This window comes from Daldinia decipiens (genome assembly GCF_022478715.1).
Source record: "Daldinia decipiens strain CBS 113046 unplaced genomic scaffold F4813scaffold_66, whole genome shotgun sequence".
NCBI classification, from domain to species: Eukaryota; Fungi; Ascomycota; class Sordariomycetes; order Xylariales; family Hypoxylaceae; genus Daldinia; species Daldinia decipiens.
This window is the reverse complement of record NW_026054609.1, coordinates 40521-64104: the sequence shown is the minus strand read 5'-3', so window position 1 is coordinate 64104 and position 23584 is coordinate 40521. Positions and strand designations below refer to the sequence as shown.

At 44.3% G+C, this 23584-nt stretch overlaps 7 protein-coding genes across 7 annotated transcripts; 3 read left to right on the top strand and 4 right to left on the bottom strand.

Moving 5' to 3' along the window:
- Positions 1 to 314: 314 nt before the first annotated feature.
- Positions 315 to 2383, bottom strand: F4813DRAFT_377746 (uncharacterized protein). Its single transcript, XM_049245266.1, has 7 exons — positions 1808 to 2383; positions 1497 to 1754; positions 1265 to 1437; positions 1053 to 1205; positions 924 to 989; positions 698 to 867; positions 315 to 633 (listed from the first exon to the last, which is right to left on the bottom strand). The coding sequence occupies exons 1-7, from the start codon at positions 1958 to 1960 to the stop codon at positions 587 to 589; spliced, it is 1020 nt and encodes a 339-aa protein (XP_049094501.1). The 5' UTR covers positions 1961 to 2383; the 3' UTR covers positions 315 to 586.
- Positions 2384 to 3490: 1107 nt separating this feature from the next.
- F4813DRAFT_307701 (uncharacterized protein) lies at positions 3491 to 4303 on the bottom strand. The gene is made up of 3 exons (XM_049240840.1): positions 3978 to 4303; positions 3650 to 3917; positions 3491 to 3586 (listed from the first exon to the last, which is right to left on the bottom strand). Exons 1-3 carry the CDS (start codon positions 4066 to 4068, stop codon positions 3553 to 3555), a joined length of 393 nt encoding a protein of 130 aa, XP_049094500.1. The 5' UTR covers positions 4069 to 4303; the 3' UTR covers positions 3491 to 3552.
- Positions 4304 to 5399: 1096 nt separating this feature from the next.
- On the bottom strand, positions 5400 to 8192 carry F4813DRAFT_377737 (kinase-like domain-containing protein). The gene is made up of 10 exons (XM_049245265.1): positions 7687 to 8192; positions 7479 to 7597; positions 7034 to 7426; positions 6926 to 6944; positions 6726 to 6875; positions 6356 to 6663; positions 6255 to 6301; positions 6153 to 6204; positions 5966 to 6082; positions 5400 to 5897 (listed from the first exon to the last, which is right to left on the bottom strand). Exons 1-10 carry the CDS (start codon positions 8063 to 8065, stop codon positions 5535 to 5537), a joined length of 1947 nt encoding a protein of 648 aa, XP_049094499.1. The 5' UTR covers positions 8066 to 8192; the 3' UTR covers positions 5400 to 5534.
- Positions 8193 to 8893: 701 nt separating this feature from the next.
- Positions 8894 to 9823, top strand: F4813DRAFT_377736 (uncharacterized protein). The gene is made up of 2 exons (XM_049245264.1): positions 8894 to 9396; positions 9467 to 9823. Exons 1-2 carry the CDS (start codon positions 9210 to 9212, stop codon positions 9625 to 9627), a joined length of 348 nt encoding a protein of 115 aa, XP_049094498.1. The 5' UTR covers positions 8894 to 9209; the 3' UTR covers positions 9628 to 9823.
- A 1046-nt stretch (positions 9824 to 10869) lies between these two features.
- F4813DRAFT_400943 (uncharacterized protein) lies at positions 10870 to 11290 on the top strand (the record flags this gene model as incomplete). The annotated part of the gene is made up of 1 exon (XM_049248331.1): positions 10870 to 11290. Exon 1 carries the CDS (start codon positions 10931 to 10933, stop codon positions 11288 to 11290), a length of 360 nt encoding a protein of 119 aa, XP_049094497.1. The 5' UTR covers positions 10870 to 10930.
- A 185-nt stretch (positions 11291 to 11475) lies between these two features.
- Positions 11476 to 13262, bottom strand: F4813DRAFT_377735 (alpha/beta-hydrolase). The gene is made up of 2 exons (XM_049245263.1): positions 13043 to 13262; positions 11476 to 12980 (listed from the first exon to the last, which is right to left on the bottom strand). Exon 2 carries the CDS (start codon positions 12635 to 12637, stop codon positions 11708 to 11710), a length of 930 nt encoding a protein of 309 aa, XP_049094496.1. The 5' UTR covers positions 12638 to 12980; positions 13043 to 13262; the 3' UTR covers positions 11476 to 11707.
- A 6599-nt stretch (positions 13263 to 19861) lies between these two features.
- F4813DRAFT_307521 (acyltransferase family-domain-containing protein) lies at positions 19862 to 22271 on the top strand. The gene is made up of 3 exons (XM_049240839.1): positions 19862 to 20536; positions 20842 to 21460; positions 21520 to 22271. Exons 1-3 carry the CDS (start codon positions 20498 to 20500, stop codon positions 22161 to 22163), a joined length of 1302 nt encoding a protein of 433 aa, XP_049094495.1. The 5' UTR covers positions 19862 to 20497; the 3' UTR covers positions 22164 to 22271.
- The last annotated feature ends 1313 nt before the right edge of the window (positions 22272 to 23584 follow it).

The window sequence follows — 23584 nt, the reverse complement described above, 5'->3', positions numbered from 1 at the left end:
CGGATCTTTCGGTTGAACTTCTATTTTTGCTACCCCCTGTGTATATAGGTTCCTCATTATATTAATAGAGACTCCCTCATCTTGCTCAGACGTGTACTTCGTAGTGTGGAGCCTGTATGATATTGAAAGGGAAACTGTAAGATCACAAGTAAATTTCAGGGGTGGTTGGTAGCGGTCTCCATACGAATACGTACGCGATGATGCCTTGAACTGTGTACACGGGGCATGGGTCTTCTCAATGTACATAAGCTGACAGGCTACAGCTGAACTTACCCCGCGGGCTTGGCTGTAAATATCGCCTTACGCCTCTAAAACAGGAATACATATAATCGAATGGGCTATTATTTCTAGCGAGTTAAAGACTCCATATTATAAATCTCTCGATTTCGATTGCCCGGGACTAATTGCTCATTCATCACTTGCACAGACACGAGTACGTAACAGCGGAACAAGAATTTGTCAAGTTGAACATGGCGGTATCGAAAGCTGAAATTATCCTAGGCGGATTCATGGCCTGTCCATTGCAAGGAACACTTTCCGCTTAGCCTTGACTTCGCCTCAAACTAACAAACACACACGCTCGCTTCTAGTGTTTCTTCGATATCTCAGGACTTCCAGGGATTTCGGATAGCCCTAGGCATTTTATCAGTAGTTATTCTAAATTGTTCTCCAGTTTAAGGATGCTTCAATAACTTACAAGAATCAATGTCCTCTTTAACAGTCCGGTCAATCTTGCACTTGTTCTGGTTGGCAATTGACTGCGTGGTTAATGTAGGGCAAGTGACATAACAGGGTGTGTCCATAGTCCTTTGGAGAGCATCCCCTTTCCAGCCGAAGAGATAGTCACCGTGACTACCATATCCAGTGCTGGAAGCCTGCGTCAGCAAGTTCTTTGAGCATTGTTTGGGATGCGTGCTACTTACTGGTCACCCATGCTCCAGACAAAGGGCTGGGATCCGTCCTCGGGCCATTCATTAGGGTCGTTAAATCTTTACAGTCATCATAATTAACTAATCGGACGAAACAACTAGTCTATAAGAAGACAAACTTACTGGCGAGTATCCCAGATAGTTTCATACATGAGCTGGGGAACAGGTACGGGGTGGCTTTCCGGGCAGGGCCCTTGCGAGTCGAAAGTACCGCTGGCTGGGTATGCCATGTGGCTCATGTGGTCTACCGTGTCAAGGTTCTTTCCATCCCAGCAACTACTACATGTTAGATGACTCCCCAACAACTTCGGTATATATACGCGTAGCCGACTCACGTTGGAAAGCGAATGTTTGCCATGATGCCTGCCGGGCATGGCTTATTGGGGAGGTTCTTGGTCTCGGGGAAACGAGTGTTCATATCTTGCAGACAGGTGTAGGTAACCTGCTTGTATTTGTTGGCGTCTTCGGCAGTTCGAGCCATCGCATCGCCGATAAGCATACGGAATCCCTAAACTTATCAGCTCTATATGCTCAGTGCTCGATATTCGCGGACAACGAGAGCCTTACAGGCTTGAAAGCTGTGACCTTGGACCGCTGCTGGTAGTCTGCCAAGCCGTTTTGCATGTAGTAAACGGTCATACCGCCCTCGGCGCCGTCGAACCCGACATTAGGTCGGATCGGTACACGTTTAAAGGTGCCGTTACGGGCCCTGAAGAAGAGAACAGCGGTCCAGTAATTTGAAGTATCTTCGGTGAATTGGCAGCTTGTGCAAGTAGACTCGCCAGGCATGTCTTTAGTAGGATCCATAGTCACATTAAGCGAATTCTACGTCGATTAGCCACTTGTTTACTTCTTTAGCCCACCCAACCATAACTTACTCCGCCGATGATCTGGTGTAGATGCGGCGAGGGCGCCATGCCCGGATTCACTAGCGGGTCGATACGGTCAACCACAAGCTGAGAGCATGAGAATCGAATTAGCGCGCTTGCTGGCGCGGCTAATGCCAACGCGGTGAGCGAGGTTAACTGCATATTGTTCACTGGACTTAAGGTCAACTATCGGGCGATCGTCGTATAAATAAGAATAGTAACCGTGGGGGAAGACCACCAGGCGAGAGGGTTGCGGCAGGCTCAGCACTTTTATCTATTATCGGGATTGCAGACCTGCAAGACTGTCCGGTCAGCCGTCCTAGCAAAGCGAATAATAATAGAACGATAAAAACTACGCATATAAGGTAGTGACCCCATGAGGCTTAGACTTCGGTTGCATTCCACGTTCTGGTCATAGCAACATTGGCCAGTCCCTGGTTCAGTACTACTCTGTGGAAGGGAAAAATGGATTCTGGCAACTTGGAAGTAGTTTAGCACTGTTTCTAACTGCCGGGATAGGTTGAGTACACTCTCCCCAATACATCCGAATATGTCAAGATCGATATTAACCGGAGTAGGGTGGGTTCAGTTCATTATAGCCTCCGAGACCCTATGGGGTTTATAAGAGGCCGAGCCAATCAATATCTTAAGATATGAACCAAGCATCAAAGTAGAAAGTGATCCCAAGCCTGGAAATATCCTTATGTCAGTCTTGGCTGAGACATACGTGTAGTCATCTTTATCACTTCGTACGATATTTTGGTAATTTTAAAGAAAGTAAAAGATGGAAATATAAACCGAGAGGACTGTCTAAGCTACATCTAAGAAATCCCCAATAATGCCAATATTCAAGTGATTCCATAAAAATCTCGTCGGCAGGATAAGCATCTAGGTATCAAGAGGGTACACTCAAGTGTATCGTTTACTATCATAGAGCCTAGATAATTATAAATCCAATATAAATAAGGGATGACCCATTCGAGGATGGAGCTTTCATTATATCATCAGCTTAACTGAGAATCTGGGCGTCTCACTCGACAGGACAGAGCAGTATAATATCGAGGTATCGAATGCACATGAATTCGGCCCTTCACTTCTTGTCGAAGATGGATCGAGGTAACCGTCCATTAGTTTCATCACATGAAATCGCCACCAGAACACACGGAAGAACAAGCCACATGGCCCAGAACGTCGCTTAGTAAGAGCGCGTTTAATATATCAATGCAGTAGAAGCGCGATTATATGCCCAGAATCAAGGGACTAGGCGCAAGAGGGTATTAATTCCAAATCAATGACCCTTAAGCGCGATTTAACTGGCGAGATTCATACCAGCCTCCCTATCTGAGGTATGATCCACGCAGGCCTAGCCCTTAACTAAGATAAATCTTAACCTCATAACCACAATGGAGTTATATAGGATTGTTCTTTCCCGAGTATGAATATTTAATGCCTACCTGTGAATTTTAAAACCACTTAACCTAGAAGATTCAACACAGGTACTTCACTAATATATTCGATCAAGAGCAGGAGGAGTAAACCCGATTCATCACAAAAGCTTTTCTAGTAGTATAACAATAAAACTAATAACAAGTACCAGAGTTCAGAGGATCCTTAAATCCTTGATTTTCTAACCGAATAAGATAACTAATAAGCAAACCATAACTGCACAACACCTAACCAGCAAGTCCTAAGAAAAGGGGTCACTTCAAGAAGTACCCAGCGACCGAGTCATCATTTTGTTTATTCCTATTGTCTTACTCCGCCTTTGGTACTGTGCATGAACAGAACCTAATCAGGGAGGATTAGCTTATACGGAACATACACTAAAGGGGGTTAATAGTTGATTCTTACCTTGCAACCCGGCTCTGGACGCATGTCGGCTCACTTCGAGGCATCTGCTGCGTGCAGGAAAGGTATGCACAGTCAGCAGCAGTCTTGCAAGGCTGGTGAGGACTGGTAGTTCCGGTGGGTTGAGGGTAACTAGTGGGATGCGGTCTGTGATGGCCAGGTAGGCGAACGCTAGTCGGATGAGGATGATGCGGTTCACCAGTAGGTTGGTGGTGAGGGTATTGCCATGTCGGGTGCTCTGACGGGATGATAGGGGGACTGGCTCCTCTCCCTGATAATTATCTATTAGTGTTTGCTTATTAACTCTACTGGGCGACTTGGGGTTGCGTACGCCACTCTGGCATGTTGTAGGGCAGTTCAGCCTGGACACCTGCCAAGCAGAGGCCTACGATGACTGAGAACAAGGATGTAGAGGTCTTCATATCGTAATCGTTATAGTTGATGGTCTATAATGAGGTAGATAATATGAATTGATTGAATCAAGTTCGTACGAGGTCGCTATGGTGTTAGAACTCCACAAGAAATCTGGGTTTTCGAGGAAGATGAATGACCTTTAAATAATAGAACTCCATGGCGGGTTTCTGAAAGCCGGGCTGCGAGTCGCGTCTTTACCTAAGTGACCTAATACTTTCAGCATAGCAATCACGGGGAATAGAGACGTAGAATGTGCTGTTAGAAGGTATCCAGACAGTCTTCCCGGCCGGATCGCATATCCAGATGGCTTCTGCATAATCCTCCTAGGATCATATTCCTTGCTACGATCGGCACATTGTAGATCGTTCCCGCTGTTAGCTGAGTGCCTTGCATCAGCAGCTATTAAAGGCAGTTATGTTGTAGCTGTCAACTTTTACTAGTGCTGATTATACCGTCGCCATACCAGACCACGGAATTATCAACACAGAGACGGATCATGACCGAACTCTCGCAGATACTTAGTAGCGAGAAAATGTAAGCCAATGGATCTATCAAGTTCAAACAAACATCTGGCGGTCATCAAAGTGGCTAGGCTGATTTGACATCTCCGTGACACCACATCGTCACGCGAAGGCGTACCCGAGCCACGCTCGGTGTAGGGCGGAGAAGGGAGAAGTTGAAATATTCCCATTGAGTCGTCAACAGACGCAAAATAACAAGCGCTTAGCTAATAATGGCTTATTCTCAAAATTCTGTCTCATGCTCCTCGACCATCAACAAGTATTCTATGCCTTAAGGATTTATGTTTTTGTTGATTTGACGTCGAAAGGTATCATTGGGATGAAAGAGGATCAAGCTACACAAGAAACATAGGTAGATTTAATCCGTATAAGTCAAGGGGTTACCCCCCATCCCCCACGCACAGACCCCAGAGATCACTTCTACAACCGTGCTGGAAGAAGAAAAAGGGTCTGTTCTATCTTGAAGATCTTGCTAAATAAAACTCACCAGTGACATCACTCCCGCTACATGCTGCCTTTCTCAGCATGTCAGCCATCAGCTTAGTTAAGGGATACCAATCCAACACATTCAGCCTCATGTAACTACCTACCTAGGATATAGAACCAGTCATCTTGCTATCATTTCCAGCTCTCATATGTTCGCTAGGTATTAAACCCGACGGTTTCTTCCTGTCTCAGACAATTCGTAATTCAACCAGCTACGAGTACATCCCGTCAAGCTTACCCGCCGTTAAGATCGGCGTCAGCGATCGACACAGGGCTGCTGACAGATAGGTGTTCATAAATACATTCCCTTAGCACGATCGACGATCCTTGAATCACATGAGAATACGTTTAGACGGTATTAGATCATTCCATAATAATATACAAAAATATCCTACAATCTCTTCTCAACTCTATGTCCATTCCGTGTCTATCATCTATCATGCAATCCCTCTACCAAAAATCTACCTTTAGTCAGTCGATGCGCTTAGTACAAATCTGTCAACCCAGCGTTTGACGATTTCGTCGGTCTCGTTAGGGAAAACTTTCTGAATCCCTACTCGCGCTTGAACTAGTAACGCCTCAACTGTCGGACGATGACTCGGGTTGTGGTACATGCATTGATAGATTGTTCTTCTGAGGTCTTCATCGACATGGTTGAATTGTCCGTCCATTAACAATGGACAGTATGATATTGGTTGGTTTGGATTTCTTCTTCTGATTGTTTCGTCGATATTCGCCGCGTTCCTCCCACCTGGTATAATCACTCCGGCTGGTATTTGAGGTTGAGGTGGTGATGGTGGTTGTCTTTGGGTTATGATAACCCACATCGTCTTGCAAAGAATTAGATGAAGAAACAGACTACCTAACCTGATCTATACAAGATAAATTAGGTACTTACCATTGCGATACCCCATACGTTTGTTGCCGCGCTATAACTCCCCGCCACTGCATTTTCTCCCGCCTCTGGCCCATCGGCATCGGCGGGAATTGTATCCCAATCCGACGCGAATTGTTCCTATAAGTAGGTAGTATTCCACTTAGCATACGGGCTCTATAAATCATGAGACCAGGGGAGGATAACTTACAGGCGCAAAAAATGAACTCTTTCCAATCATTCGCCTCCTCACATAGTACTGGCTATGTTTCTGTTAGCAGCACTACCAACGAAATCAACAGATATCACGGACTTTCGTTTGTAAGGTTTAATTTGTTCCGCTAACCCAAAGTCTGCGAGCTATCAGTTGGCGGTTAGCAGTCATGCAACCATCCCCATATTCAGTTTACACACCTTTAGTTTGGGGATAAATAAATGCTCGCCCAATGCCCTATCTCTATGGTATACGTCATGCTTTCGTTTGCGGGATGCCCCTTCAGGAGCTTTACCTTTCCGTGCCGTAGACGATTCTCCGCGGGTCACTCTTACGTTCAGCCGTCGTAACATTCCTGAGAAGTAATTCATAGTTACTATAGGCGAAGTCTTTGGAATATATTCTTCTCTAGGAGCTAGGCCTTCTCCGGGAGTCACAGGTCCCGTGAAAGGCGCGTTTTTAGATGCCGGCTCGTCCCATTCTGGGCGCTCAACATTTCCAACAAAAACTGGATAATCGTAAGCTACCTCCCTGGTAACGCCTCAGAAACTCTAAGGAAGGACTACCTACTATTAGTCGGGTCGATATCAAAGTGGACCCAGTTCTTCGCCCTCCACCTTTTGCGAAAGGGAGGGACATCCTCAACCAGTTCGGCCCTGTCAAACCGCTGGGGGTGGAATTTACGGGGAGGGTATTTCATCCCTACACAAGCCCGCACCACTACACCAATTAGAAATTAAAAGCACTGCATATAGAAGATCTCAACTTACAGCAAAGCCATAACGCCCACTATAACAACGAGAGTTAGTAATTGCTTCTAACAGTAACCTCAGGAGGCAAGCCAAAGAAAGAAAAGGGGGGAGCTCAATAGTGCATACAAGTATTCTATTAGGAATTGGCGTGACTCCTCCAGGTCCTCCAGGCCCTGGGGTTGCCTCCGATATTCTACTAATCAGCATCCGTAGATCACCTCCCTGAATATACTCGAGGAGTAGGAAATCTTTCCTAGCTTCTAATGTAGCATTGCGGTAATACCATGTCCTATAGCGATTGTTGTAGCCTTGTATCCGCGCTTGTAGTTCCGCTGGGGGCCTAAGATGACGGGGAACTCTTCTAGGCCGGTGTGGTTGATCAATGCTTTCATCGCCGCTGGATTGTTCTTCGTCGGAAGAGTCGTCTACCGTTGGTCTCGGAAAGAATGGAGCATGTGGCTCTCTACCGACGTCCTCTGGGCGTACCAGCTGAACGGTATGCGTTGCTCCCAACATCGCCTGAATATTGTAAGCAATACATATCTGTAATTTCATATTGGGTTTACCTTACTTCCATGGCTTTTCCTTCCTTCCGTAACTCGTCTGATTGCCATGACGCGAGAGAGAGTTTTACGGCAACGTCTTTAGGGGTCCCTTCACCATCATACCTGTAGTGAAGCGCCAGTCCCACTACCATCGGTATTTTGATTAGCAATCACTCAGCTAAATATAGTGCTATAAACTAGATCTACATCTTCATCCTCAAAAAGTTTACTCACAACCTCCGAAACCTAAGACCTTCTGGTAGCGGAACACAGGGGAGCGAAAGTAATATTTGGCATTTGCCAATGCATCTCTCGCCTTGTTAGCATTCTCGTCATTATCGTGTCGCGGATCCTCTATATCTGGCCTCGCCGATGATATTGCCGAAGGGTTGTGATATCGTCTCTGAGTCCATTCTATGGGCTTCTCATCGAAGACTGGCGGGGGGCCGACCCTAGGCACATTAATTCGTGTCCAATAATGCCGGTTATCCTTTATATATTGTTTATCCCATCTCATTGTCCAGCCAAACCTTCGAAACATTTGGAACTTATAGTTCTGCAATTGAATTTTCTCAAGGTAGTTTTTTGGTAGTCCATCGTCTGGATCAGCCATGGTGATTATGTCAAAACGTCAAATATTAACAGTATCAATATTAGTAGTCGACTAAACTAAAATTCATAAAATTCGTATGTTAAAAACAGATAATGTGTGTACTTAATTGTTGTGGGCAGCCAAGTAGAGCACCCCAAGCTTACAGATGGTTATAAAGTGCAACAGAATGAATGGCCGTTTGTGGTAACAACGTATTGCAACAAAGAATAAACAATGAGTTTAATTTCCGGAATGGGGTGCTATTCGCTCAAAGATAATGGTATCTATTATGCAGCCTTTTAGTCTTTTAGCTTAGTATCATCGTTACTATTTTCAATGTTGTATATTCTTAGGCGATGCAGGCGATGCATACGAAGCACGGTATAGCTGGTAGCTTTATAAGAGTTGAAAAGAACGACTAACACAGAGGCTCTAACGAGGCTTTTAACCATATGTCACTTATATAATATACTATGTAAGAAAGAACATGATGTGAAATAAATTTTAAAGCAACTTATAGACATCTTAACCAGTCCAAAGATGGAGGGAACTTTTTCATAGGGCGCATACCAATTGTCAGTTGAACTTTTAACAGAGATAGGTATATTTATGTAGCTTCATGCCTCTTTTCATTGCATGAGCAAAGATCATGTAGGAAAGCTACTTAGACGTATGCTCATAAATCGGTGAAGAGCCTCAATGCACTATGGCGTCATTTATAAATTGGCTACATGGCATGCGTAAAAATATAAAAAATAAGACAGCAAGGTCATCCAAGACGTCACTCCCCACTGAAGTTTTACTTCGGGGCGCAAAGATGCGCATACAACGATCTTTCGAACGACGCCACGGACCCCGCGCTATTTCCTCTTCTGGGAGTCTATTTGGGCTAATTGGTTGGGATGTTAGCCATGAATATAATTATGACATCACTAGCCATCATCTTTGCTAATCCCCTCTTATACATGTAGCTCTCGTTTGCCTTAGGTACGTTATTATATTTTCTACCGCTTTTCTATTCATACTTCACTCCTAAATCTACAATATTCTATTTTATATTTTCGACACTACTTTAGCTATCCCAAAGCAAGGGTCTTTCAATCCCAATACAAATAAAGCTACCCGCACAAGCATCAAATCAACCATTGTCATTGTCATTGCCATCATGTCGTTCCTCGAAGTCACCGCTCGCCGTCTGGCCACCACTTCTAGAATTGCCGTGGTCCCTGCTCCACGACACTTTAGCACAAGCATCGCGGCACAAAAGACAGTCACAGAAACTGCCAAGGACACATTAAAAACAGTAGATCGTAAGGTTTCTGACAAACTAGTTGATGGCATCAATGCGGGAGGTGAGCATCTTACCACCACTTCATATTATTAAACTAGTGATAGACTTGCTAACTAGTGATGCTCAAACAGCCAACCTTGCATCGAAAGTAAAAGGCGAAGTAGATACAGGCAAGGTGAAAGGTACGGCGGAGGAGATCCGTGGCCAAGTGAAGGGCGAAACCGAAGAGTTGAAAGGCAAAGCAAAGGGTGCAGCTCAAGAGGCTGAGGGTAAGGTGAAGGGAAGCTTGTAAGAATTTAGATGGATTGGAGGAAACCCTTAATGTTGCACTTATACACTGTCTAGTGTACGTGTTTGTGTCTGTATGATAATGAGACTATCTGAATTCGTCTTGCATAGTACAAAATGCTGCCCCCTAAGCTATCATCAAGCGTAGCTTAATTCAATTTAACAGTACTTTTCATTCGGCGAGCCCGAGTGCATTGCCAACTGAGAGAACTGGCCGGTCTTGGCGTTAACCCTCTTCTACATACCACGACTCCTAGTTCGTTCACCAAAGATACGGTAAACGTTGTCTATGGCAGAGAAGCTCGTTTCTTGCCAATTATTCTCAAAACGGGTTTAAAAGTGTAAACCTTCCCTTTAATATGGACGATTTTGATCAAATAGGAATGCTTTCCCAACCCTTTTAAATACGAACCAGAACGCTGGTTAGCCCCTATAGATTCAGAGGAAGGAATAGCAGCAAGGAAAGCAACAAGTGACGTTTTCGCCGTCATTTCCCTCGGCTCCCGCGAATGCGCTGAGAAGCCCATGGTTTACTTGGAGTTAAGTCTAGCCCTTGCTAAGTCTCTTTAGTATTATGAATTTGAAGCCGCTTCTGGTAAACTTGATCAGGTTGGAGTAGGTCAATTTTGTCTATATGATATTTTTACGTCAACCCACGATGGACCATACCTAGTCTTTAAACCCCATGATATGTTGACGGAAGACTTTAGATATATCAAATTTTCGGGTGAATAGCTCTAATAATGTTTACGTGAATCATGTCGCTCTTAGAGCCATTTTTATGATTCGTTTGATTAATAACGATCTGTACATAATATGATTATGAGCTGGTTGCCTGTCACGATGTGTAGCTGTAACCAAGTCATGCAGATCTTCGACCAAATACTTATACATACATGGAGGACTCTAGAAGAGGTTAACTTGTAAGACTAGGGTGATTGGGAATTTCTAGAACTGTGAAAGGATGATATGCTACAACTTATGTATACTGCTAAGGGCTCGTTGAGCCATTGAAGCCGTTATGTCACTATTTTTTGCTTATATTCCGTTGAATCAATATCTACCTATGTAAGGATAATCGTGACATGTAAATTCACATAGACTCTACGTGAATCAGACCCGACTCCGGATTGATACAAGCATAAAATAAATCTTTGATAACCCATTATACCTAACGCTTATATAAAGCGGTCTCTTGTTTCCTTTCCCTGTTAAACTCTGCCAACATTTCTTCACCAGTCCCATTCCTACCTAGGTAAGTACCTATCTACAAACCACTGCCCAGAGCAAACCCACCTAATATCAAGATGCCGTACGAGAGCCAGGTAGCTCAGAAATACTTTGAGGCCAACAGTCTGCGGATCATAGATCATCTCCGCAACGTCAAACTCGTCGAAGATGTCCAATGTCTTAATTCCGAAGACCGGACAGCATACCTTTCCGTTGTCCTTACTAGCTCATATGATGGCACTGGTATTAATGACGTTATTGGAGATATAGAGGCAGCCTTACTATCATTTGACGTCTGCGATAACTGCACGAACACGTTGGACGACATGTTTAGATTCGTCGTTGTGCAGAAGACGAATGGTGCCCACTGGAAATACACTAAAATATATTGGCTTGAGGGACTTACCGCGCCAAGTAGTGAATACGGAGGGGATTAAACCATTTACATAAGGATAACCGGGAGGGAGAGCGGGCCCCCGGAGGGATAGGGGAGGCGAATATTAAGACTAGGCAGTACGGCAAAGGGCGCCCAAGGTTATCTTAAAGCTTTGGCATCCGTTGGATCTTTAATTAGAAATTATGAACACATAGTTTCTTTCACAGAATACATTATCCTCTGCAATATTATTATATCGTTTTATTCATATAGACTCGCTGAAGTGCTTGTAGCCCTAGATAGCCTATCTCTCATTTTGACTCGTCTGTTCCCCCCCCTTTTAGGTACCCTATCTTTCCTAATCCACCACTACCTTAGGTACTTATTCAATATTGTATCTTTCCCGGGAAACCCACAAATAACGGCAAACTTAACAGTCGGTGACCTCAAAGCTACAGTAAATGCTATATAGTTCATATTACTTCCCGGCCGTCTTGATCTGTTCTCCCTTCTTCGCGTTGGCAAGGATCGCCTCCGTCACGGGCTTTAGAGCCCGGTGTGGTAATTCGTGCCCACAGTCGTCAATAATCACCAACGTTGCTCCCTCCACGCCATCCCTCAGAGCCTTCGCATGGTCCACCGAGAACAGCTGATCCTTAGCCGCGTGGATAACGACAGTCGGGCATTTAACAAGCTTAAGCGCCTCCCTAGGCCATCTCACGCCCGCCGCATCCGAATGATTCGTCTTACTCCACATCGTCCCGCTCTCCCGCTCGCGATAGTACGTAATCTCGGACATGCGTCTCGCGTCAGCCCTCTCTTCTTCGGTAGGCGGTTTCGTCGCCATGGCAAGATACATGGCCGTATATGTTTTTATCCAGCCCTCGTGATCATCCCTATCCGTGGGTGGGTCAAACGCGTCTGTGAGTATATAGTGTCCCTCCATCAGCAGCAACGACAAGTTGTCTGCCTCATCCGATATGCGCCCTACTGGGCTCGTGAAGATGAGAGCCAGACTCTCAACGATGTCGGGTAGCCGGCCAGCTGTTAGCCAGGAAATTGGTCCGCCCATGCTAGTACCTATTACGTGTACACGCTCAAGCTTTAGATGGGTTATAAGGCCGATGATATCGTCTACCATATCATCGAACGTGTAGACGCGCTCTCCGTAAGGCGGCTCGGGGAAAGACGTCGAACGGCCAGTATCCCGATAATCGAATTGGACGATGAAGTGAGGATGGTCTGGTGGATTAAGCAATCGGACGAAGGTATCAGGCGTCTGCGTCATAGACATTCCATGTCCCGAAATAATGAGTATGGCCGGGTCTGACGGGTTGCCAAATGTCCGATAACAGATCTTACAGCCTTTCGGCAAAGAAACAAAGAGCTCTTCGGACGTCTCCATCATATTGGATGATAGTGCGAATATAATCTTTGAATGTACCTAAAATATTGTTACAGGTTTACAATCACCATACAAGAAATGATTATATATTTCGGCAAGATACAGCACCTAAACAACATCCAGTGTTTCTCGCCGTAATAACGACGCGGCCCCTGTAACTAGGTACCTAACCTAAGGCAGCAATCCTTCTATGTACTAAGCAAACCCCGCTGAACATCCCATCTCCAATAAAAGCTGATATAACGCGACTAAGGGGGCTGGGGGGCTTTCAGGATCAACAACTACCAGTTTGAGGTCTGACACGTAATACTCAGCCTCATTGGTACCATTTCTTTCAGATCAAGTTGTACGGGTAACATCATTGAATAATTTAATTGGGTTAGGGAGTCTGACAAAGAACCTGTTTAGTGTTGTTGAAGAAATTGGCTTTAGTAACTATTTTATAAAGCTTGCATGTTCACATCAAAAGCCAATTAGTAAGAATACACCAATTATTAAGTGATAACATATACAAAGACACAAACACGTGTATACGTAGGTACCTAACCTATACATATTATAAGTTACGCCTTTAGTTAAGTATAAATACAAGTCTTGTGGCAATTGCTGCATTTGCCTATCGAACTAGAGTTTGACAAACTTACAACTGTGAACAATAGGTATTAAAGTGCAGTTTCAACCCGTCATAAGACTATACAACTATTGAATAACCAGTATATTAAACTAAATTACCTAGTAATCAAAGTTATCACTACACAGGTGCCAGGTGCCAGCTCAGATATCCTTAATACACCACTCTAACCAATATTTAGTCACAATACGTTGATTGTCCCACTGACATCGGATACAACGTTTCGTCTTGCAAAAGTACGACTGATATATTTTATTATAAACGATACTATCCAGATAACCTCCCATCCTTGGTACGCTTTGACTAGCATCGATCCACCGTTTCCCTCAGCCTCGCAACTCTCCGTTGATATAGGATTAGGCATCCACGAACAACAAAAATTCAACTCGCGAATTATCCCGCTATGGCCTTAGAACTAGAGTTTATCGACGGCGATGTTGTAGAAGCTTACTTCAGGACAAACAGGAACAAGGTCAAGGAGTACTTAGAGAGCAAAGTCCAACACGTTGACGACATCGGATATTTCCCCGGGAAAATCGGCCCCGCTTCGGTATTGTATCTTGTGGTAATTCTCACCGAGGAGTATCCCGGAGACCCCGAGGACCAGTCTACAAGCCAGAATATTAGCAACACTATTTCCACAGCCTTAGAAACTTGTTACCCCTTCCCAGGGGTACATCCTAACCATACACTTTCCAAAATGATCCAGGACTTTGTGGTAGTAAAGAGAGACGCCACCAGATATACGAAGGTTTGGTGGCCGACATGGATCCATGCACCCAGAGGCCCGTATGGATGTTGGAACTGTACGGATAGATATTAGGTCGAAGGTACAGTCGGCTAACCCAGCAGTTCCACGTGGTACTTACGGACCTTAATGGCGGTCAGGTTAGGATTCTTACCGAGAAACCATCCCTTTCGTCTTAATATGTCAATCATAGACTATTAGATAGTTTATGAGTGCTCTCCAGCACTCATAACCCAGATTTTACCCAACCCAGATTTTGCCATGGTTTTGTTTAACTTATAGTCAGCCGTATTAATGTGAACTTGTGTGTGCATGTGTCATTCACTATCATTTCTGTAAAGCTCTTTATCCGGAATAGGTTAGATAGTATGATCTATCGTATACGGCTGATATGCTTCAAAGACTTCAAGCATAGGTACTTACCCTCTCGTAGACTAGTCTATCTGCATGGGGGAATATGTAGTGTGTGTATATTCGCTAGCACCGATCTGCGGTAAATATTCAGAATGCAGATAAGCCTCCCAGATCTTCACTTCTACGTTAATAGTATATGCATCACAGGTATTATTGCAGGTATGCTCTTATACAGCCAAGAACTTTCCACGTGTAGAACTAACATTAGTAGGTGTTTATCGGTAAGCCGTTAATGGTAGAGATACCTTAGCCTATGGCCGGGGTTTACTGTCGGTATTATCGTAATTGTTATTTGGACACCTTGAGTTGCCCCTGATCGCCAATTCTATATATTGTTACAATATCCGTATGTCTAGTCGCTTTGTAGAGTTCGAACGATCAACGCGAACCGAGCTGAAGCAAAGTCGAATCGGAGGTATTTGGCAGAGGCATAAAGGTTGCTTGATGATTTAGCATGGTTTTAATATCTTAGAGGGGAAGAACGACAAAAAGAGTAGAGATATTGTAGGGGGTTTTCTTCAGTTTATGACTATCGCATTATGTACCCCTATTCGGAAATCCCGACTGCTGAAATGAGTGGTCAGGGGCTTGCTTCCAAGTATGGTACATGACATCTTGGCAAAAAATACGTATATTCGAGATCCCCTCTCAGTTGACATGGCGAGTCAACATACGGGTATAATAACGTGTATTGTCTTTTAGCTGGAATCGTACCTTAGATCAATGCTCGTAATCTGCATCCATTGAAGAGGAGGAGCGAGTTAGATATCGTATCGCTTTGTCGGGACCACCCGAGGGCAAATTCTGGTGTAGTGGGGAAGGAGATGTCATCCATCATTACATACATACATACATACATACATACATACATACATACATACATAGGTGACACAATGATAACTGGGAGTCAGAAATATTCAGCAGGTATGTACCTATATCACACAGACACAGTTGAACCCAAGTTCGCATATTCGGCAACGGCCATCGCCTAGATAGGCAGTAAGTCCGATGCTTATGGTGGTCATCGATTTGACGCGGGCAGCAAGCGAGGGTAGCCACGTCTTTGGATGTTCTTAAAGTACATTAGCCTAACGTGGATATATTCTATTTATTATGGCATCAATCCGACAAGAGTATGAGGCCGTAAACTTTTCTCAGTTGGACATGACACGTTCTGCGCTAAAGATCCTTTTATACTTATTCGTGTGCTTTAATCTGGACTGTTTTGTATGAGGATAGGAATGGCAGGCGAACTATACCAATGGCGTATCCTAGACAGTTGTCCATTAAGCGACTCGTTATCCCCTTTAACTTATAACTAGACCTAGAAGTCAATTCTTATTGATTATCCTCAGTGCCTACTCGGTTAAGTAATAGTTATAAGTCTTGATAACGTGTTACCTACGAAGCACGTCTACCGAATTCGTAGATAGCAATGCGCCTAAATAGAATCCAGCTAACCTCCGACGAAGGAATCCAGATCGCTACATACCACCGCTCCAGATACACGTATCTAATATATGTATCATATCGTTATGGCTAGAGCGACGAGAGCCATAAGCCTACGATGAGTCGATAGTGTTGCAGTGTTACGACGATGTAGAGTATGTCGCACGTAGGAGCATAAACGGCGAGTTAGGAATGTAAACCTCAAAGTCGTGGCCGGCATACTCGGGTAATATATTTGTAAAATCTCGCAAGTCGAAACGAGGTCGTCGCAACCACCAACTACGCCCAATCGCATCAGGTAAGCCATTTGGTACAGAATGCTGACCATATTCGCGTTCTGGTGTGCATGAAAACCCCAGGTCTTGTCAGAAAAAGCGCGGCCTTGGGAGTTCTCACCCTATTAATGAGAGCTGCCGCGTCATCATGAGTGCTCGATGCAACGTTTTTATAACAAGGAAAAAAAAGTAGATATTATGACGCGAGAAGAGTCGAGTCGACAATTAGATTTAGCGGTCAGTTCTTCCAAGTCCAAATCCAAATCCAAATCCGAATCCAGGTGGCCGGGCCTGGCTAGGTTATGCGGCTCTGCATCTTATTTATGAAAATGTAAATCAATTAGGAAAATCTCAGTTAGGTAGTTAGCCGATGAGTTGAATCTAATTCCGTTTAAAAGATGTTTCAGCAGAAATCGACGCCCGGGCCGAACCTAGGGATGATATTTCAAGTTTCAGAAACACTCCCACTTACATACCTGATAATGTACCTATGTAATGTATGATCCCCAAGATCACCTCACCGAAAGAGTCAAACATATCCTTTCATACATACGACACGGCGTTTCTAAGCGAAGACCTATACCTACCTGATTAATCTATGTATAGCTTATAAAATTAGAACATGTGATGAGCCGCAACCGCCTGCAAGCCGAGACCGCCTTAGCCGAATCCTACAGGCTGTAATTGCTGTAAATATGTTTTTGTTTCTCGTGTGTTCGCCTTGGCGGTACATCTTATTTGATATGAATACGCGATACCCAGAGATAATCAACGTCATCCTATTATGCCTGCTCATAAATCGCCACTTTCATTTCTTGTGACCCTACTATTTACTGGATACTACCTACTATCGCTGCAGCGTAGTGCTGATCGAAGTCCACTTCGATTGTTCTTCGATGTGACATAGACATCTGATACGACATTTTCGGAACAGCTCAAGTTCCCGGGGCAGAAAAATCCGGGCCTCGGCGTCCTGGGCGTCTCAATTCGAGCTTAGCTGCAATTAAATCAACAGGTTCTAACGTGGGTAATTATTCCTTTTTCGTAGATTCTAATATACCCAGAAGGTAGCAGGATCAATGGTTGTGTTCTGATGTACGGGTTAGTCGTTACTAAACTGTTTAGTGTAGATCTCGAAATAGGGGCTTTATTAATATACTTCATACTACATCGTAGAACGCTTAGGAGAGATTGAAGCCGCGTCAGCATTCAAACCGGAATATTAGGCTAGCAATTAAAGGATTCCATTTGAGGAATGTTGTCCGCCGCGATTAGCAATGGTCTTTCGCACCAATTTCGAGGATAAGGTCTCGCCCTTTGTCAAATGTAGCCGCTATCATTTTCTTTAATGACTCGCTACTTGGGGTGTTTTGCGGAGTCGCTACACGTGGATATTACCGATCATTGCAATAATGTAATGATAGCCCGTCTGAATTTTGGTTGGCGCCCGCATTGTTATGTCGCCGCATTGACAAATGATGCCAAGGCCACTAGTAAGGTCGGTGAAGGCTTATGTTTCCGTTATTAGTTAAGCAAGGAGCAGGATTTCGTTCGGTTAGCGGTTAGCGGTTAGCGGTTAGCGGTTAGCGGTTAGCAGTTAGCAAAGTTGTTATTTTCTTCCATTCCCTTCAAAGTCTGAAAGCATGGGATCCAAACGTGAAACAACTCGGTATCCAAAATGAAGAAGATCTTAGGTAGACAGATAGGCTTGAATCAACAACAGTCCGGTAAAATAAAAAATAGAAGAGAAATCATAATATAGACATGCCTATATGGGACTAGGAGAGGAAGTTCGCTATGCCGATCAGCAAAGGATGTTGGTGTGTTTGCAGCCTTATTGGCTGCAAGGTGATGCTGGCAAACTGCGGCAGGTGGTAAAAACAAAATCGTGATCTTCCCTAACCCCTCCAACCACGGCAAGTCGGCTGGGAGACGAGATCGCGGCCTGATACCGGATGTGCTGCTTTGTGTTTTTTCGAAAACGGGGATTACTGGAAACCAGGAATTCAAAAAGTCTTGGCTATAACACGAGCCATAACACGACCTAGGTCGAATTTGATAGAGCAGAGGCGGCTGATACCACGGCACAAAAAATCCGAACGGGAAGGGTGACACAAGCGCACGTCAGACTCATTGTCGTCAGGCCGCATAGGGAAAAAGAAGAAGACTGTCAGACTGTCAAGACTGTTAGATGCAACTCATGGTATTAGACAAGGCATTGGAAACGTGTGGCGCGGGTTTGCACCTCTTAGAGTAGGATTGGGAATGAGACAATACATTCACATCCCATGTAATCAACGGCGTTCTCAAGCGTTTTCAACATGTGGGACAAGTATAGAATAAGAAAGCCAAGAACTGTTTAGTTACACTGCCAAGTCTCTTGGAAGAGGCACTTGACAAGTAGTAAGAAAGGCCAAGACTCTTGTTGATGCCGATTATCCGGGGCAGTGGTAATAGCAAAAGAAGCTTTTTCATGTATGTAACTAGGTGAACATCCAATATCTTAACGTTGGAGGGTTTCAAGTTATCGCATCAAAGCTTACAAGTTTAGCCGCGTGTAGGGAGGGAAAGTTGTAAGTAAAATGAAGCAGAAAAGTCGTAATTGATTATGCAGCTCTTAAAAGGTGTACTATGTGGTACCTAGTGTAATGTACTTTAGTACATACCTGTTCGAGTTATTATTAGTCTAACTAGGTACATTTTGTCTAGTGTATGTACATATGTATGTAGGTATTCATTCGAGAACAGAGCTTCCTTGTCCAATCATTAGGTCGGCACCCCTCCATTTTGTGCTAGGTTAGGTACCTACTTACCAAGAGGTACCTAATGTTATGTACCTTCTTAGAAAAGGAAAGCCGAGGGATTCCTAGCATCGGGTACCACCTCTACTATGGTATTAGGCAAAAGTAAAACGACACTGTCAGGTACCGCCAAAAAAGGTTAGATGAGCTACCATACTAAATTAGTACTAGTCTATTACTGTATATACACTATAAATATACCTTAAATTATAATTAATAAATAAAAAAGCAATAATACAAGCCACTTTTTAGCGCGCGACTTGTAACCGAGGTTTTATTTACCCATCATACCATAGTACACACATATATGTACATATGTACACCTACAGCATTAAAGCCCCCCACTACATTACAGTCAATCTACACTAAACGTTGCCGCATTTAGGTACCTAAGCTTTAGGGGCTTTAGGTAGCCAGGATATATCCTTTGTTTGGCCACTTAGGGCAGCTGAATCATCCTGTAATGTGCCTACCTACAGATGTTAGTTTATATAGTGGTTACATTAAGTTATGCTAGAAGGTACTTTGCCAGTTTACCAACAGACGATGAATACGTACATGTATGTATGTAAAGAGAAAAACCAAACGCATAAGGGGAATCTACGAAACCACAAAACCAGCAACTACGTAACCCGACCCACCTGATTTAGCCCCCATTTCGTCACTTCCCCTGCCAATGTACATACACTATGTAAGGTACCTAGCTGTGCAAGTACCTAGCTGATGTACCTGGTCAAAAAGAGGCTGAATCGGTAGAGTTCCAGTTGGCCCAAAAGCCAGTCACGCACTTAAGCCGCTCCAAACAGAACCTTAGAAGCGTCTTTCCCTCCTTCTCCAATTCTCGCCAAGCCGCCGTCTACCTTGATTATATGGGGGGGATCCATACATCGATCAATCACATCGATCCTGTTTGCCAAGTCTCAATCGTCCGCCCCTTATTATATCTTCCCTCTTAAAAATCCTCCAACTTCCCTTTTATCTCTTCCTTCTTTGCGCCTCTTGCCGTATCTTTAAGTGTGTGGGAACTAACCTCTAATCCTGTCCTTCTTGTTCTTTCTTTTTTTTTATCACGCATTTAATCCATCCGCCCTGTTTAACCTGTAAAAAGGAATTATCTAACTGAGTGGTCGTGTATGCATATATCTATATGCTTGCGCATGGGCGAATAATATCAATCTAATATTATTCCTACTTATTGAGACGACTACCCTACGAGCTTATCATTAAAACATCCATCTCTAGGTCGCGTGCGTTGTCGCCACCTACATACTCGTTAATCAGCCTCTCCAGGACCAGGACGCATATTAGTGAATATAGTCCCGCTTTTCTCTGTGCTGCGCGCGTCCGGAAAACACAACAGACTCGAGTCCTAACATTCCAGCTTCGCTCGTTCTCCTCGTTCAACCCCTTACTTAACTAGGTGGTGCAACTGGGCGGTGCATTCTCTGTTCTCTGGCTACACCAACTCCAAACCAAGTCCCTTCTATCAAGGCATGACAGCGAAGTAATCATAGCAACTTTGCGATTCCGCGACGACTCGTCATAATGGCTATTGGTAGAGAAGGAAACGTCAAATGGGTCGATGTAAGTTAACCAGTTTATTTACGTTGTGGGTGGGAACGCGACCGGCGACAAGAATGGATCTCGATCGAACATGGCTTCAAAATTTTAAAAAATCATAAAATCAAGAACTCGAACCTTCAAGGTCGCGATAAAGTTTTGGAACTTTGGCTGAAAAGAGGCATCGGCTACATGAAGACGGAATCTTCGGGTGGTGGATATCGCGCCGAATCAGAATCATGGTTTAAACTAAGCAGGGAATGAGATGGAAAAGGCAAACCCTAACACTTCAGCCGTTCTTTGTAGCTAACAGTATCGTCCGTTTATAGGGTCTTCGAGGCTTCGCATCCACTCTAGTGGTCTTGACTCATATCGCTAGAGCTTTCGACGGCGACCTTTTTCTTCCAGCTACTCATAACGGCTCAGCACCACGGCCTCTGCAACTGCCTTTCCTACGAATTCTAGTTCAGGGCCGTATCGGTGTCACTATTTTCGCTTTTGTTACTGGCTATGTCTGTGCTCTTAAGCCTATCAAACTGTACCGACAGAACAACCAAGATGCCGCCTTCACATCTATCGCCAAGTCTGCCCTCCGCCGTGTTCCCCGATTGGTTATACCCTGTGGTCTCGCGACCGTCATCATTTGGATAATGGCGAATCTAGGAATGTTTTTGGTCGCAAAGCAGAGTGATTGTTGGTGGTGTGGTAAGACCGCACCCGATCGCCAAGCGAACATATTCCTGTCGGTTAAACACTTGATTGAGAACATCATTTCAACTTGGACAAGAGGCCGAAACGCGTATGATGGCAATCAGTGGACATTGTTACCATTGCTGAAGGGAAGCATGGAAGTTTATACCTTTATCGTTGCCACGGCCTATATTCGACCTCAGTTCAGGATGGTCTTGAGTTTGATGATGTATGCCTATTTCTGGATGGCATCCGACTGTACGTTCTTGGTTCTCAGACTTCTCAGACTTTTTGCTTCAAAGCTAATTACATCGCAGCGGCTTTTGGGATGCAGTTCTTCTGGGGTGTATTCCTCTGTGACTTGCAAAATCACCCTCCTGCCACCGAATGGCTTGCTCGTCGACCAAAAGTCTCGCAGGTCTTGGCTGCGATCTTCTTGTTTCTAGGTCTCTACGTCGCCTCGTATCCTGAAGGACATCCAGAATGGGCGGCCTGGTCACGCTACCAATTCGAGGTTTTGAAGCGCATTCTTCCCAAGGACCCCGATTACCCTCGATTCGCTTCCGGAATTGGCTTAGAATTGATTACCTTGGGTTTACATTTCAGCCCAGCTCTACGTGATATCATGTCAAGCAAATATTTGCTCTGGTTTGGCAAGCAGTCTTTCGCCGTTTATCTTTTACACGGTCCTCTCCTTCGCAGTGTTCTTTGCTGGATGGTTTATGGAATCCACGTGCCCCCGCCCATCACCAACGACAAGGGTGAAATAATTCACGGCACGCTCATGTTCCCCAGCGGGTGGCGTCTCGTGGTCGCCCTACCATTTTGGATCCCTCTAAACTACGGTGCCGCGATGCTTTGGACAGGCTATGTCGACCCTTGGTGTGCGACTCTGACTGAGAAGATTGTGGGCAAAGTTATGTTGGCACGCGACGAGAAGGGTGCTCTCTTACCGCAATAGATACGTGGTATTGATCATCCCGAGAAACATGATTATTGCGACAGCTCTAGACGGCCAAGACCATAAATGGGATGTCGGAGAGGCAATGCCATGAGCAATGCCATTCAATAATTCCCGGCTCGCAAACTGACATTTACATTGGAGGGTGCATTTGCCAGAACCGACAATGGTCAATGCTTTTCACCAAATCCTTATTAAGAACTCTTTCGTGTGAATATGGTAGCTCTTTCTTTTCTACAATGGGTGTTGGAGTTTTTGGAGTACAAGAGGTTTGGCCATGGGATTGCATTCATCATTGGCCAAGGGGCATCGGGGCATCAGGGGCATTTGACAGCCGAAGAGCATCATCGTACATACGCCCGGGGCGTCGTTATTAATTTCTACAGAGACGGCCGCAATATTGGCATGCATCAGGAGGTAGATAGTCAGCGATGTTTTTGACTGGCCAGTAACGGTTGATACCCATGATGATGAAAACAACCGAACTTAGATAAAGATGTCACGACGATGCCGTGTGCATCGCTCAGTATACAGACTAATTCAGATAAAATTATATCTGCTTTACGATTTGATGGCGGTGATTCCCTGTTGTAGATCATGTGGTCGGATATGTAGAGATCTTGGTGATCTTTCCCGTCTTATGTTCATCATTTACGTGTAAGGTACTTGAAAACTTGATCCATAAAAGTAATTTTACTTCCCTGTCAGTTTTGATGTTAAGTCCGCTCTGCCAAGTACTCAATACCGTATACGCATTTTCCCGCAACTTGAAAATACCCATAGAAAGGGACAATTGGTGGTTCGTTAAACCAACGACGTCGTATAATACTTGGAGTCGATAAACGAGATAGGCTATTAAGTACCGATAAGATCGGCGCAACTTGTTGTGTCGTATTTCTTGCATGTGATCAAACCATGGTTTGCCGTATCCAGGTCATCGGGCCCCCATGCAGTGAGAATTTAGAAACCTGCCTAAACGGGAAGTGTGGATGCAGCATACAACCTTCTTTGCTGTCGTTTAGAGCCCTACGTTGATTAATGAAGAGGCTTAGTAAGTAGTATATGGGTTAGGTAGGTAGATAGTTACCTATAAACATTAATATCGTGGGTATATAACTCATATATACTTGTATATATCGTATATTAGATTTTAAAGATACGTAAGTAAAAGTAGAAATCCCTTGAGTTTCGACATTTCGGTTTGCGTGTAGGGACCGTTCAGGGAATATTTGGAAGTTCAAATAAGCAATTAACAGCGGAATAAGTTCCAGTGAAGTTAAGGTTACCTTCAAATGTAACATATTTACGCCTATTTGCTACCATCGTATTACGTCCTTAATATGCATTTGTAACACTTGGGTGCGACGTTATCATCTTAGTCTAAAGATCCACTTGTTGTACAGTTAACAGAACAGGTTGGA

Coding starts and splice junctions, on each gene's coding strand:
- F4813DRAFT_377736 (XM_049245264.1), top strand. CDS start 9,210: ATGTCGTTCCTCGAAGTCACCGCTCGCCGTCTGGCCACCACTTCTAGA. Junction 9,397..9,466: donor TGATGGCATCAATGCGGGAG/GTGAGCATCTTA, acceptor ATGCTCAAACAG/CCAACCTTGCATCGAAAGTA.
- F4813DRAFT_307521 (XM_049240839.1), top strand. CDS start 20,498: ATGGCTATTGGTAGAGAAGGAAACGTCAAATGGGTCGAT. Junction 20,537..20,841: donor GAAACGTCAAATGGGTCGAT/GTAAGTTAACCA, acceptor GTCCGTTTATAG/GGTCTTCGAGGCTTCGCATC. Junction 21,461..21,519: donor TTTCTGGATGGCATCCGACT/GTACGTTCTTGG, acceptor ATTACATCGCAG/CGGCTTTTGGGATGCAGTTC.
- F4813DRAFT_377737 (XM_049245265.1), bottom strand. CDS start 8,065: ATGGCTGATCCAGACGATGGACTACCAAAAAACTACCTTGAGAAAATT. Junction 7,598..7,686: donor GGTCTTAGGTTTCGGAGGTT/GTGAGTAAACTT, acceptor TACCGATGGTAG/TGGGACTGGCGCTTCACTAC. Junction 6,083..6,152: donor AGAGTTCATTTTTTGCGCCT/GTAAGTTATCCT, acceptor ACCTACTTATAG/GAACAATTCGCGTCGGATTG.
- F4813DRAFT_377746 (XM_049245266.1), bottom strand. CDS start 1,960: ATGCAGTTAACCTCGCTCACCGCGTTGGCATTAGCCGCGCCAGCAAGC. Junction 1,755..1,807: donor TACACCAGATCATCGGCGGA/GTAAGTTATGGT, acceptor TAATCGACGTAG/AATTCGCTTAATGTGACTAT. Junction 1,206..1,264: donor GCAAACATTCGCTTTCCAAC/GTGAGTCGGCTA, acceptor AACATGTAGTAG/TTGCTGGGATGGAAAGAACC.
- F4813DRAFT_377735 (XM_049245263.1), bottom strand. CDS start 12,637: ATGATGGAGACGTCCGAAGAGCTCTTTGTTTCTTTGCCGAAAGGCTGT.
- F4813DRAFT_307701 (XM_049240840.1), bottom strand. CDS start 4,068: ATGAAGACCTCTACATCCTTGTTCTCAGTCATCGTAGGCCTCTGCTTG. Junction 3,918..3,977: donor CTACAACATGCCAGAGTGGC/GTACGCAACCCC, acceptor GATAATTATCAG/GGAGAGGAGCCAGTCCCCCT. Junction 3,587..3,649: donor GTCCAGAGCCGGGTTGCAAG/GTAAGAATCAAC, acceptor CTCCCTGATTAG/GTTCTGTTCATGCACAGTAC.